This window comes from Brassica oleracea, chromosome C2 (genome assembly GCF_000695525.1).
Source record: "Brassica oleracea var. oleracea cultivar TO1000 chromosome C2, BOL, whole genome shotgun sequence".
NCBI classification, from domain to species: Eukaryota; Viridiplantae; Streptophyta; class Magnoliopsida; order Brassicales; family Brassicaceae; genus Brassica; species Brassica oleracea.
The window spans coordinates 26,842,896-26,856,558 of NC_027749.1; the positions used below are offsets into that span (position 1 = coordinate 26,842,896).

Consider the following 13,663-nt stretch of genomic DNA (forward strand, 5'->3'; position numbering starts at 1 on the left):
TATTTAGTTAACCACAAATAAACCAATAATAAAATAGAATGTATATTATCACTGGTCATATAACATTAAGTGTTAATAAATTTTTACATAGAAAATCGAAAACGGTCATATAATTTGAAACATAATTTTTTTTCAAAAATGACTTATATTAAAAAACAGATAGAGTAACTTATGAAATTATTTTTATGTATCCGGAAGTGTAGAGTCTATGGATACAAACAAGATCAGTGATTACAAATTTAGTCATTCACTAAAAAAATAGATACATTCACACACACCGACCCTGGACGTAAAAACAAATGCATTATTAATTTATTATTGAAGTTCTTACCGTGTTTGAAACGGAAACAAAGGCTCACATCGACAAGAGAAACTTCCTAATAGTTACATGAAAACATATTTTTTGCGCTATTAATATTTTCACTAACATAGTAATAGTATATTAATATTTGCATATAGACATAAGACAAATCATTTTCTCCAATTCCATGTTACACTTCTCCCGGACGGGGAGTTGTGGTCATTGGTTCCCAGTTCCTCAACTCTGTTGGTTTCCATTGTTCTTGTATAATCCATATGTGGTGTTGTGACCTCCACTGTAGCTTCCGGAACCTTGTCCGGGTTCACAGATGCTGCAGTCGAAGCTGTTAATGCTTTGACTTCCAAAGGCACATGTAATACCTCCTTTTGATTTACCAAGGAAGGAACACAAAGAGATGAAGACTCCTAATAAAAGCTAAATCTCTGAACCAGAGACTCTGATAAAAACAGATCACAGAGATTTAAATGGCTTTAACAGTTGAAAAGTTTCTATTAGAAACAGAGAAAACCAGAAACATAAAGAGGGAGAGAGAACCTGGTCTTTTTCTTGACTTGCACGCGATCTTGTGGTAGAGACAGGAAAAAGGTACTCATGGGCTCACTTATATTAATTGGGCCAAGGCCCAATTAGTCTTACCCGACCAAAATCGAAAAGATTTCTTTCCCAGACTATCTATCACTTTTGCTCAGGCGATACAGATCTTGGCGACGACCTCGTTAGGGTTCTTACTACAGGTTTACATCTTCTGTTATAATCTGGAAAGGTTCGTACTTTATCTGTAACTCGGTGTTGGGTTTGGGTGTTTCTGCAGCTTAGAATTTCAATCTATGGGTAGGCACGATAGTTCCTCCGAGGAAGAGGAGAGAGTGAGAAGAGATAGAAGCCCAGATGAGAGGCGTCGGGTTAGGGTTTCTGATGATGACGACCGTAAGAGCTCGCGAAGAGATCTAGAGATTGGTGGTGTTGCACATAAGATGAGAGCAGATAGCTCCTCAGATGAGGAATCAGGTAGGCGGTCTAGGAAGAATCGAGGAGAAGTAGACTCTGGTTCTGACGATGATAAAGGAAGAGATAGAGAAGTGGATGATGATACTGTTCGCGAGAGGAGGGCAAGTAAGGATAGAGCTAGAGCAGGTACTTCTTCTGATGAGAAGCATCTTTCAAAGGGTACTGAAGATGGAAGAAAAACTCGTAGAGGTTTGGACGATGAAAAGGAAACAGAAGAGGTTGAGGGTGATTATGAAACGAAGAGAAGCAGGGAGAAGCATGATAGAGAGAGGGGTCATAGGGGTAGTAGAGTCTTAGCTGATAAGCCTTCTGGTAAAGAAGATGACAGGCAAAAGAGCAGGAGAGGTGGGAGAGAAAGCGAGAGGAAAGGTAGAGATCATCAAGCATCTGATGACGATGAGGAAGGTGAGATTAGGAACAGGAGAAGAGGGAGAGAGAGGACTGATAGAGGTAACGAAGGTTTCTTAAAGAGAGATCGGAGAGAGAGAGACTGGTCTGATAGGCATCGGAGGGACGATGGAGGTAGAGATGAAAAGGAGAGGCGACACAGTGACAGATACAACGATAGCCAAAGAGACAAGTTGAGAAATGAAGACAAGAGTGAAGTTGCAAAGCCCAAGCTGCCAGAACTCAATCCATCTGACAGCAATGCTATGGCCTTGGGGAAAACTGGTGGAGTTTATATCCCTCCGTTCAAGCTAGCACGCATGATGAAGGAGGTGGAAGATAAGAGCAGTGTAGAGTATCAGCGTCTAACATGGGACGCTCTCCGTAAAAGTATTAACGGGCTGGTCAATAAAGTCAATGCCAGTAACATCAAGAACATAATCCCTGAACTGTTTGCTGAGAACCTCATCAGAGGAAGGGGACTTTTCTGCCGTTCATGCATGAAGTCTCAAATGGCGTCTCCTGGATTCACTGACGTCTTTGCAGCTCTAGTGGCTGTTATCAACGCCAAGTTCCCTGAAGTTGCTGAACTTCTATTGAAAAGGGTCGTTTTGCAGCTTAAGAGAGCGTATAAGCGTAATGACAAGGTTTGTCCTTTTCCCTGTAAGTCTTGTAATGCATTTTGATTATGTATGTCTTATTTATGCACTTGTGTGTTCCGTTTTTGTTTCACCAGCCTCAATTGCTAGCTGCTGTTAAGTTTATAGCACATCTAGTGAACCAGCAAGTGGCTGAGGAAATCATTGCACTTGAATTAGTCACTGTACTTCTGGAAAACCCGACTGATGACAGTGTCGAGGTGGCTGTTGGATTCGTTACAGAGTGTGGTGCGATGCTTCAGGACGTTACACCAAAAGGATTGCATGGTAATAATTCTTTTCAACCTCTCCTTCTGTTACATTGAGAAACATTAGACTGCTTGTTTGGCATATGCTGCTATGATAATCTAGTTCATCTCTTGTTGTGTATCTAAGTGATTTACTTCATGCATTAATCCGTGTTTTCATGGCTTGCATGTTCTATTTTGCCACAGGTCTTCCTTTTATTTGTGTGTTTTAAGCTCTTCCAATTGCTAATACAGGGATTTTTGAGCGGTTTCGTGGTATACTGCACGAGGGAGAGATAGATAAGAGAGTTCAGTATTTGATTGAAGGACTCTTTGCTATTAGGAAAGCGAAGTTTCAGGTAAAGATTATAGAACTTGCTTGAATTTTATTCTGAGATTATCAGGTTGTTGTAGAGATGGAACCATGCTTTGTTTTCACAGATAGCATATTGCTCATAAAATTGTGTGAATGATTTACTTTCAGGGACATCCTGCTGTTCGTCCTGAGCTGGATCTTGTGGAAGAAAAATATTCGCATGATATTTCTATTGATGACGAAATAAATCCTGAAACCTCTCTTGGTAAGCTTGGTAACTCATGGTTCTGTAGAGATAGATTACTTTTTAGTGTTAGTAAAACAGTTCTTACTTCAAAACTCTCTCTGATTTGTCTTCTGTTTGCAGATGTTTTCAAACCTGATCCTGACTTCCTAGAGAACGAAAAGAAGTACGAGGTCCTGAAGAAGGAATTACTTGGTGAGGATGAGTCTGACGATGAAGATGGCTCTGATGCTAGTTCAGAGGATAACGATGATGAGGAAGATGATTCTGATGATGAAGAAGATGAAGAACAAATGAGAATAAGAGACGAGACAGAGACCAATCTTGTTAATCTTAGGAGGACAATATACCTGACCATTATGTCTAGCGTTGATTTTGAGGAAGCAGGTCACAAGTTACTTAAAATTAAACTTGAACCAGGCCAAGAGGTAAGCACCCCTTCCAAATCTTAAAGTTTGTAATGTACTGGTAGTAGTCAAGACTTGTAACATTCTTTATCCAATTCAATGTTGCAGATGGAGCTATGCATAATGCTCCTGGAATGTTGCTCTCAGGAGAGAACGTACCTGCGTTACTACGGTTTGTTGGGACAGCGTTTCTGTATGATCAACAAAATTCATCAAGAGAATTTTGAGAAATGTTTTGTTCAGCAGTACTCAATGATCCACCGGCTTGAGACGAACAAGCTGCGTAATGTGGCTAAGTTTTTCGCCCATTTACTGGGCACAGATGCACTCCCCTGGCATGTGCTCGCCTACATTCGCTTAACTGAGGAGGACACAACTTCGTCGTCCCGTATCTTCATTAAGATCCTTTTTCAGGTAACTTGAATCAAGAACACATTCCATGAAACTCATTTTGACCATTTCAGAGCTGTTTGTCTCATTGGTTTGGTTGTAGTTGGGTCATGTGATTGGTTAATTCCTTTGTAGTTGTGTTGATTTGGTTACTACCTTTGCATTTGATTGCAGGAATTGTCAGAACACTTGGGGATTAGGCTGCTTAATGAGAGGCTTCAGGATCCAACAATGCAAGAATCACTTGAATCCATCTTTCCTAAAGACAATCCAAAGAACACGAGGTTTGCAATCAACTTCTTCACCTCCATTGGTCTTGGAGGCATCACGGAGAATCTGAGAGAGTACCTGAAGAACATGCCACGGCTCATCATGCAACAACTGAAGCAAGTTGCAGAATCAGAATCATCGTCTGGATCCGACAGTTCTGGTTCTGAGTCAGATTCATCGACTTCTTCTTCTTCTTCTTCTAGTTCGGATGAAAGCGACAGAGATAAGAGGAAGCGAAGAAGAAGATCTTGAGAGAGAGAGTCTGTTTTTTTTGTCAATTTTCAACGAAAAAATCTTCAAGTTCTTGTGTTGGGTTATTGAATCTTGAATTTACATGAGCAGTCATTTTGGTTCTGTTATTGCATAAGCTGATGAACAAAGAGACTAGACTATAAGCTAAGACGATCAAGATTGTGAACAGAAATGTTTTCTTTGTTACAATGATTGTCTTCCAAGTTTAAAATATCTCTTTTCAATAAATTTGATCTTTATTTTTTTAGACAAGATGATTGCGACATATGAAATGTAAAAAATGTTTTTTTTTTTAAACAATTTCTTTTCTAAAACATATATCTTTTCAAGGTGGAGGGAGTAGTAGTTTTAAGTTTTTTTTTAGAAAAAATGTACTATCTATTGAATTAAATCGTAAAAAATAAATGTGATCCACAAAAATATGTAAAGTTTGTGCCGAGTGTATTGAAGAATGAAGAGAATCATGAGATATTTTGAATAGTGAAAAGTATCAAATTGCGAAAGAATCATTCTTGTATTTTTGTTCATCAAATTGTTTTGGATAAGAACGCAAAAATATCCGTCTTTTTTTTTAAATATCAGTCTTTTATTTTCTTAAAAAATGTCAATATCATCATCTTGAAAAAGGAAAAGAAAATGTGGTTTATATCTCAAAGTTAATACTGCTGTGAGAAGCTTTAGGGATCGCGTAGTGACCATGGTTTTTAGATTAGATAAAGAGATCAGATTGGTAGTCTACAACCCACAGTATCTAAAACATAATTAGGAAATAGCTAATAAATTGATCTTGCTTACATCTTAAAATACACCAAACTTTTAAAAATAAAATAAAAAAACTTGTAAATATAATAGTAACAAAAAAGTAGGAATAGATAAGATTATAATAAAAATAGTAAAAGGCCTTTGGAAATGGATATGGACACGTAGGTAGAGATGACAAAAGAGACCAAGTCACCGTTTCCCTCTTCGTGTCTGTGTATATATAATCCCGCTCTATCCAATCCATTTACTTAAATATCACAAATCCATTTAACTCTTAAATCTCAAAAAGATTATTTATTTCTGTAAATCACATTACCTTCAGTTTGATTCTGTCTTGTTCAAAACATGACTATTGCTTTAACCATTGGAGGAAACGTGTTCTCGGGTCTATCCGGATCAAAGTCCAGCAGAAGAAAGAACGCGAAGATGCTAAACAGAACAAGAGTCGTTTGTTCTTCATCTTCTGTGATGGATCCTTATAAGACCCTTAAGATCCGACCCGATTCATCCGAATACGAGGTCAAGCAAGCTTTCAGACAACTCGCCAAAAAGGTTTGACCTTTTTTTTAATGCTAAATTTAGTTAATTGGGTTTCTCAAAGTTGATATCTTCTTGTTGTCGGTGATGTTGCAGTATCATCCTGATGTTTGTAGAGGAAACAACTGTGGGGTACAGTTTCAAACAATCAACGAAGCTTACAATGTAAGAGGGTGTCCTTATGAAAACATCTTAACAATCATACTGTTTGATCATTAATCTTGTTCTTTTTTTTGGTATTTTTGAAGATTGTATTGAAGCAAATAAAGAATCAGATGGAGGGAACAGAGGAGTTTCAGCCGTTCGATGTATATGACGAGGGGTTCAACGGAATGAATGATCCAGATTGCGACACGTGGGAGGAATGGATGGGATGGGAAGGTGCAGGAACCAGAGACTACTCTTCTCACGTCAATCCTTACGCTTAAAGTAATGATCCGAATTGCACATAAATAACAGCCGAGACTGAAATGGAACAATGTAAATATAGGTGTCGTCCATGGGACTTAAAAATGTGAATAAACGAGTAATTTCTCCAATCATGAGAATCTCAAACGTGAATCTGCAAGTAATAATACCATTAGACTTCTAATGTTTCTGTCTCGACTTTAAAACCGTCGAGGGTGAAGTTCTATTATTTCTGTAATACCAAATGTTAGACCAAATCATCAATTCTTTTCAGCTGCTTCTTTATACTATTTTATAGGCCCCGTTCGTCTGCTCACCCAGGTGATCCATCTGGATGAAGATGCAAATTAATATTCGTTTTGTGTATTATAATGCTATATCCAGATAGATCACGCAGCTGAATTTTTAAAACATTATATCAAATTCTCACCCAAATGAAAGTAAGTCTTGATTGTGCATCTGAGTACATATGCATCTAGTTTAGTCCAAAATGATAAATGACAAAAATGACCTTTTAAAACCAAAATATTATTTTCAAACCGTAAATTCTATTTTTTTTGCATATACATTTTTCCGCTATAACCAAAAAAGCATTTTCTCGCAAAAACTGAAAAACACACTTTCTCGCCAAAACTGCAAGATGCGTTTTTCCGCAAAAATAAACATATAAAAACACATTTTTCGGCTAAACCATTAAAAGCACACTTTTCGACCAAAACCGAAAAAACGCATTTTTCCGTCAAAACAAAAAAAAAACGCATTTTTCCTCCAAAACCCAAAACCACATTTTTCCGCCAAAACTCCAAAAAGCATTTTCCGGCCAAAACCGCAAAACGTATTTTCTCGCCAAAACTGGAAAAACGCAATTTTCCCGCCAAAATTGAAAAAACGAATTTTCTCGCCAAAACCGAAAAACACAATTTTCCCGCCAAAACCGAAATACAGAATTTTTCCGCCAAAACCAGAAAAACGCATTTTCCCGCCAAAACTGAAAACCACAATTTTACCGCCAAAATCGGAAAATGAAATTTTCCCACCAAAACCGGAAAACCGCATTTTCCCGCTAAAACCGGAAAAATGCATTTTCCCGCCAAAACCAGAAAACACATTTTCCCGCCAAAACCGAAAAACACAATTTTCCCGCCAAAACCGAAATACAGAATTTTTCCGCCAAAACCAGAAAAACGCATTTTCCCGCCAAAACTGAAAACCACAATTTTACCGCCAAAATCGGAAAATGAAATTTTCCCACCAAAACCGGAAAACCGCATTTTCCCGCTAAAACCGGAAAAATGCATTTTCCCGCCAAAACCGCAAAAATGCTTTTCCCGCAAAATCGCAAAAAAACTTTTCCCGCCAAAACCGGAAAAAACACATTTTCCCGTCAAAACCGGAAAAATGCATTTTCCCGCCAAAACCGCAAAAATGCTTTTCCCGCAAAATCGCAAAAAAACTTTTCCCGCCAAAACCGGAAAAAACACATTTTCCCGTCAAAACCGGAAAAATGCATTTTCCCGCCAAAACCGCAAAAATGCTTTTCCCGCAAAATCGCAAAAAAACTTTTCCCGCCAAAACCGGAAAAAACACATTTTCCCGTCAAAACCGGAAAAATGCATTTTCCCGCCAAAACCGCAAAAATGCTTTTCCCGCAAAATCGCAAAAAAACTTTTCCCGCCAAAACCGGAAAAAACACATTTTCCCGTCAAAACCGGAAAAATGCATTTTCCCGCCAAAACCGCAAAAATGCTTTTCCCGCAAAATCGCAAAAAAACTTTTCCCGCCAAAACCGGAAAAAACACATTTTCCCGTCAAAACCGGAAAAATGCATTTTCCCGCCAAAACCGCAAAAATGCTTTTCCCGCAAAATCGCAAAAAAACTTTTCCCGCCAAAACCGGAAAAAACACATTTTCCCGTCAAAACCGGAAAAATGCATTTTCCCGCCAAAACCGCAAAAATGCTTTTCCCGCAAAATCGCAAAAAAACTTTTCCCGCCAAAACCGGAAAAAACACATTTTCCCGTCAAAACCGGAAAAATGCATTTTCCCGCCAAAACCGCAAAAATGCTTTTCCCGCAAAATCGCAAAAAAACTTTTCCCGCCAAAACCGGAAAAAACACATTTTCCCGTCAAAACCGGAAAAATGCATTTTCCCGCCAAAACCGCAAAAATGCTTTTCCCGCAAAATCGCAAAAAAACTTTTCCCGCCAAAACCGGAAAAAACACATTTTCCCGTCAAAACCGGAAAAATGCATTTTCCCGCCAAAACCGCAAAAATGCTTTTCCCGCAAAATCGCAAAAAAACTTTTCCCGCCAAAACCGGAAAAAACACATTTTCCCGTCAAAACCGGAAAAATGCATTTTCCCGCCAAAACCGCAAAAATGCTTTTCCCGCAAAATCGCAAAAAAACTTTTCCCGCCAAAACCGGAAAAAACACATTTTCCCGTCAAAACCGGAAAAATGCATTTTCCCGCCAAAACCGCAAAAATGCTTTTCCCGCAAAATCGCAAAAAAACTTTTCCCGCCAAAACCGGAAAAAACACATTTTCCCGTCAAAACCGGAAAAATGCATTTTCCCGCCAAAACCGCAAAAATGCTTTTCCCGCAAAATCGCAAAAAAACTTTTCCCGCCAAAACCGGAAAAAACACATTTTCCCGTCAAAACCGGAAAAATGCATTTTCCCGCCAAAACCGCAAAAATGCTTTTCCCGCAAAATCGCAAAAAAACTTTTCCCGCCAAAACCGGAAAAAACACATTTTCCCGTCAAAACCGGAAAAATGCATTTTCCCGCCAAAACCGCAAAAATGCTTTTCCCGCAAAATCGCAAAAAAACTTTTCCCGCCAAAACCGGAAAAAACACATTTTCCCGTCAAAACCGGAAAAATGCATTTTCCCGCCAAAACCGCAAAAATGCTTTTCCCGCAAAATCGCAAAAAAACTTTTCCCGCCAAAACCGGAAAAAACACATTTTCCCGTCAAAACCGGAAAAATGCATTTTCCCGCCAAAACCGCAAAAATGCTTTTCCCGCAAAATCGCAAAAAAACTTTTCCCGCCAAAACCGGAAAAAACACATTTTCCCGTCAAAACCGGAAAAATGCATTTTCCCGCCAAAACCGCAAAAATGCTTTTCCCGCAAAATCGCAAAAAAACTTTTCCCGCCAAAACCGGAAAAAACACATTTTCCCGTCAAAACCGGAAAAATGCATTTTCCCGCCAAAACCGCAAAAATGCTTTTCCCGCAAAATCGCAAAAAAACCCAGCCAAACCCATAAAACATATTTTTCCACCAAAACCATAAAAATGCACGTTTTCGCGAAAAACACATTTCCTCAAAAACCGGAAAAAAAAGATTTTCGGCCAAAACCGTAAAATTGCTATTTTTCCATCTGGAAGCAATGACATCGTGCTGCAAGGATGGCTGGGTGCTGATGATGATTCTTCTAGTCTGATGGATCGCATTTGTAGATGTCGCAGTGAACTGTCTCGTTGGAAAAAGAGAACTGATCTTAACTCGCGAGATAGGATTGTTAGACTGCAAGCTGAGATATGTAAGCTACGCCCGTGTTTTAATCTTTTGCGTAAACTGAAGCATGACTTGGCGTCAGCTTATCGGGATGAAGAAAAATTCTGGAGACAAAAATGTCGTGAGGAATGGCTAAAAGCCGGGGATCATAATACCAAATATTTTCACAACTGTGTGAAAGAAAAGAAGATTCAAAACAAGATCCTTATGCTACTGGATGAATGGGGAGATGAACATTTTTCTGAGGGCGCCAAAGGAGATATTGCTGTGAATTACTTAAGGGACTTGTTCATGAGTACGAACCCCTTTGATCTTGAATTGCTTTTCTCAGGATTTCAGAACCGTGTTACCTCAGACATGAACACAATGCTGATTGCTCCAGTGACAGCTGAAGAGATCAAGCGAGCAGCCTTTAGTGTAAAGGGGAGCAGTGCTCCTGGTGAAGATGGCCTAACGGGTTTGTTCTATCAACGTTGTTGGCATATTGTTGGCCCTGCAGTAGTGAAAGAGGTGGGCAGTTTTTTTGAAACATCAATTCTCCCAGAAGGATGGAACCATACTCAGTTAAGTCTTATACCGAAGATCTTGAACCCGAACAGAATGCAAGATCTAAGGCCTATAAGTCTATGCTCTGTCCAATACAAGATTGTCTCAAAAATTCTTTGTGACAGACTCAAAAGAATTCTCCCTGATATCATATCTGACACACAAGGGGCCTTTGTCTCCGGTCGTTTGATTTCAGACAATATCATTGTTGCATGGTTTGAGAACTAATGATAGAGTGGTGGAGGATTTTATGGCGGTCAAAACTGATATGTCTAAGGCATACGACATAGTTGAATGGAGCTTCATTGAGGTTCTACTGGAAAGAATGGGGTTTGAGAGGCAATGGATTAGATGGATTATGTCCTGTGTGTCTACTGTATCTTTCTCGGTACTGATCAATGGTGCTTCACATGGTTTTATTAAACCTGAGCGAGGGTTACGTCAAGGCGACCCCCTCTCACCCTTCCTGTTTATCTTATGTGCTGAAGCGTTAGTGAATTGTCTGAACCAAGTGGAGACTGAGGGAAGACTGACGGGCATCAAACTAGCGACATCGGGTCCTGCGGTGCATCACTTACTATTTGCTGATGATAGTTTACTTATGTGTAAAGCATCAGTTGAGGAAGCTGCTGAGCTGATACGATGCCTAAAATTATATGGGGATGCATCTGGTCAAGAGGTCAATGAATTGAAATCTTCAGTAATCTTTGGTGCTCGAGTGGGACCATTCCTTAAGGATCAGGTGAAACTCGTCTTAGATATAGAGAAGGAAGGAGGAGAAGGGTACTATTTTGGTCTCCCTGAGTGGTTTAGTGGATCTAAAAGAGAACTCTTGAGCTTTCTTAAAGACAAACTACAAGGGCGACTCGGAGGTTTCTTTGCTAAGGCTCTTTCACAGGGCGGGAAGGAAATAATGATTAAATCAGTCGGATTAGCCTTACCTATCTTTGCAATGTCTTGTTTTAAATTACCCAAAGAAGTATGTGAGAAGCTTACCAGTGCATTGATTGAGTTTTGGTGGAGTAGTGGTGAGAATAAGCGTAAGATTTCTTGGGTTGCTTGGACAAAGCTTTGTCGATCTAAGGAATCAGGTGGCCTTGGTTTCCATGACATCGCAAGCTTTAATCAAGCTCTTCTTGCAAAGCAAGCCTGGCGTATTCTGAACAGACCAGATTCACTTGTTTCTCAGGTGCTCAAGCACCGGTATTTCCCTAGGTTTACCATCTTAGAATGCAGTACAGGGAGGCGGCCTTCTTATGCTTGGTGGAGTATCCTTTTTGGACGAGACTTACTGAAACAAGGTCTCGTGCAATCCATAGGAGATGGAAGAGAATCGAGGCTATGTACAACCAACTGGATCATTGATTCGGTTCCTAGACCTCCACATTATCGTCAAGAGGCTATTGTTGATCTCTCTATGAATGTGGATTCCCTCATAGATGCTCAATCACTTTGTTATGAGAAATAGAGATTGTATTGATCTGATCAAAACGTATACAGACTGAGAGAAATTATCCCTAAGGTTCTCTTCCCACTCTTTACAATATTGATCAAACCTCTTGATACTCTTCCCTAACAATCTCTCCTCCTTAAATAACAAAAGATGAAAGTAACCTTGTGGGAACCGAAATTTGCACTGTCGATTTACACGTTTAAATTAGGAAACTAAGAAAACCCTAATTTTCCAGAGGTACCGGATCTCTGCGAGAGCCAACGACAAGTGACCAAATATATGCGGAAATCGTGAAAAGATAACAAACGAGTTTAGAGAAAACAGTAAATCTTATTTCGAGTCTACGTAAGAGCGTTGTGATCATTACAAGAGATAATTAAAGCTTTGGCCGCAAAGGCTGTCAGCGAGTTACCTAGTTCTAGCGGCCTAAAAGCTCAAACCTAATTGAGTCGCAGCTCGATAACAAAAGACGAAAAAGATTCAAAATAGGTTTTTTTGATTGATTTCGGACTGAACCTTGTTAAAGGCTGCCTACGTACCCCTTTCGAGGATCAAGCTGAACATAGCTCAATTGATAGAGCTAGACAAGAGATCGAACTGCCTGGGCAAGTCCTCTAGTAATTGAGTGCCAGTCATAGAAACCGAACTTGTCGAGAATAAAGCCTAAAGTTTTTAAGTGCAGAGAATTCCGAATCTAAAAAGTTCTCCCCATGCCTCTCGCCTAGGACTCCTTATATACTTGCTCCTAGGTTGGTTTACGCTTTCCCACTCTTCTGCCCTTAAGCCGTCATAGCATAAAATGGAGATATTCCATTTTTTCCGATCTTCGTATTTATCCTCAAAATTTCGTGTTTATCCGCGGAAACTTGACATTTATCCTTCCTTGCGCGCCAAGCGTAAACCGTCATACGGTTTATGGGCTTTTGGTTAAGAAATCGTAAGTTGGGCCTCGAGTCGTGTCTTAGGTCCCTTTGGGCCGTCTTATGACTCGAAACGTTTATTACGATTTCTTTCGATAAAGAACGAACTTTCCGTGACCGTAAAGTTTGATTGATGTCTTAGAATGGTCGGAAGACATGAACTGAGTTCGATACGGTCTTCGGGAGATAGCATCGTAGGATAGCCGAGAATGCATGAATTGGTGTCGTATCGACGTTTTGGAAGAGTTCGGTCGCTACGTAACGACTGAACAGAACGCACGCTCGGTCGCTACGTAGCCACCGAGCGGGGCGGACGCTCGGTCGCTGCGTAGTGACCGAGCGGGACGGACGCTCGGTCGCTACGTAGCGACCGAGCTGTGTGCATGCTTGGTCGCCGCGTATCGATCGAGCTTGGCTTGTCCGTGGTCCGATTGCCGTACTCGAGCTTGTCCGCGGCCGAATTGGATACATGTCTGTTTCCTTCGGACAATCGGTATTTAGTGGTTCGATTGAGATTTGAACAAGATTTTACCGCAAGGTTCTTTGTAAAGATATCTTTACGAAGATTACTTTTTTTGTAAAAACATTCATGCTGATTTTTACGGACTTTCAGGCATTGATTCCGTCGTGACCGATTTTGACCCCAACAGTTAGCCCCCCAGCTCGTTAGAACCATGAGCTTACAGCGTGAGGTTCTAGCGAGTGGCCTGGCAAGTTAGGCAAGTATGGTGAGTTAGGCGGAATTAATGGTTGAAAAGGTCAGTGGTAAATGGTCTTCTCGCTTTTCTAAAAGTAGAACGCGATAAGATTGGGGCTGCGCCTTATGACGGCTGCCTACGTACCCTTGTTGAAGGGATCAAGCCTTTCGTAGTTCGTCTTGGAGTTAAGGTTCTTATGACTAGTTTTCCAGTGGGACCTTTATGGTCTAGTTTTATGTAGCGATTATAAGGCGTATTGCTGCCGATGGCATTTTGTATGGGTGTAGAGGGAAGACTACGAGTTGTCGTCTCGTAATCTAACTCTGTGTGAATT

The 13,663-nt window shown here is 40.1% G+C and overlaps 2 protein-coding genes across 3 annotated transcripts; both read left to right on the top strand.

Annotated features, from left to right (window-relative positions):
- The first annotated feature begins 961 nt into the window (after positions 1 to 961).
- Positions 962 to 4,668, top strand: LOC106327353 (pre-mRNA-splicing factor CWC22 homolog). 2 transcript variants are annotated; one of them, XM_013765486.1, is made up of 8 exons: positions 962 to 1,056; positions 1,134 to 2,364; positions 2,454 to 2,643; positions 2,859 to 2,962; positions 3,088 to 3,184; positions 3,287 to 3,591; positions 3,679 to 3,984; positions 4,135 to 4,482. In XM_013765486.1, the coding sequence occupies exons 2-8, from the start codon at positions 1,150 to 1,152 to the stop codon at positions 4,480 to 4,482; spliced, it is 2,565 nt and encodes an 854-aa protein (XP_013620940.1). In that variant the 5' UTR covers positions 962 to 1,056; positions 1,134 to 1,149. The 2 variants fall into 2 exon arrangements, with proteins under 2 accessions (XP_013620940.1, XP_013620939.1); XM_013765485.1 differs by having other exon boundaries at positions 993 to 2,364; positions 4,135 to 4,668.
- Positions 4,669 to 5,486: 818 nt separating this feature from the next.
- Positions 5,487 to 6,381, top strand: LOC106324854 (chaperone protein dnaJ 8, chloroplastic-like). Its single transcript, XM_013762846.1, has 3 exons — positions 5,487 to 5,796; positions 5,878 to 5,946; positions 6,030 to 6,381. Exons 1-3 carry the CDS (start codon positions 5,590 to 5,592, stop codon positions 6,207 to 6,209), a joined length of 456 nt encoding a protein of 151 aa, XP_013618300.1. The 5' UTR covers positions 5,487 to 5,589; the 3' UTR covers positions 6,210 to 6,381.
- Positions 6,382 to 13,663: the final 7,282 nt, after the last annotated feature.

What these genes read in the sequence shown, in the direction of transcription:
- LOC106327353 (XM_013765486.1), top strand. Translation starts at nt 1,150, where the DNA reads ATGGGTAGGCACGATAGTTCCTCCGAGGAAGAGGAGAGAGTGAGAAGA. An exon ending in CGTATAAGCGTAATGACAAG is followed by an intron (nt 2,365 to 2,453) that starts GTTTGTCCTTTT and finishes TTGTTTCACCAG; the next exon opens with CCTCAATTGCTAGCTGCTGT. An exon ending in TCATTAAGATCCTTTTTCAG is followed by an intron (nt 3,985 to 4,134) that starts GTAACTTGAATC and finishes ATTTGATTGCAG; the next exon opens with GAATTGTCAGAACACTTGGG.
- LOC106324854 (XM_013762846.1), top strand. Translation starts at nt 5,590, where the DNA reads ATGACTATTGCTTTAACCATTGGAGGAAACGTGTTCTCGGGTCTATCC. An exon ending in TCAGACAACTCGCCAAAAAG is followed by an intron (nt 5,797 to 5,877) that starts GTTTGACCTTTT and finishes GTGATGTTGCAG; the next exon opens with TATCATCCTGATGTTTGTAG. An exon ending in CAATCAACGAAGCTTACAAT is followed by an intron (nt 5,947 to 6,029) that starts GTAAGAGGGTGT and finishes GTATTTTTGAAG; the next exon opens with ATTGTATTGAAGCAAATAAA.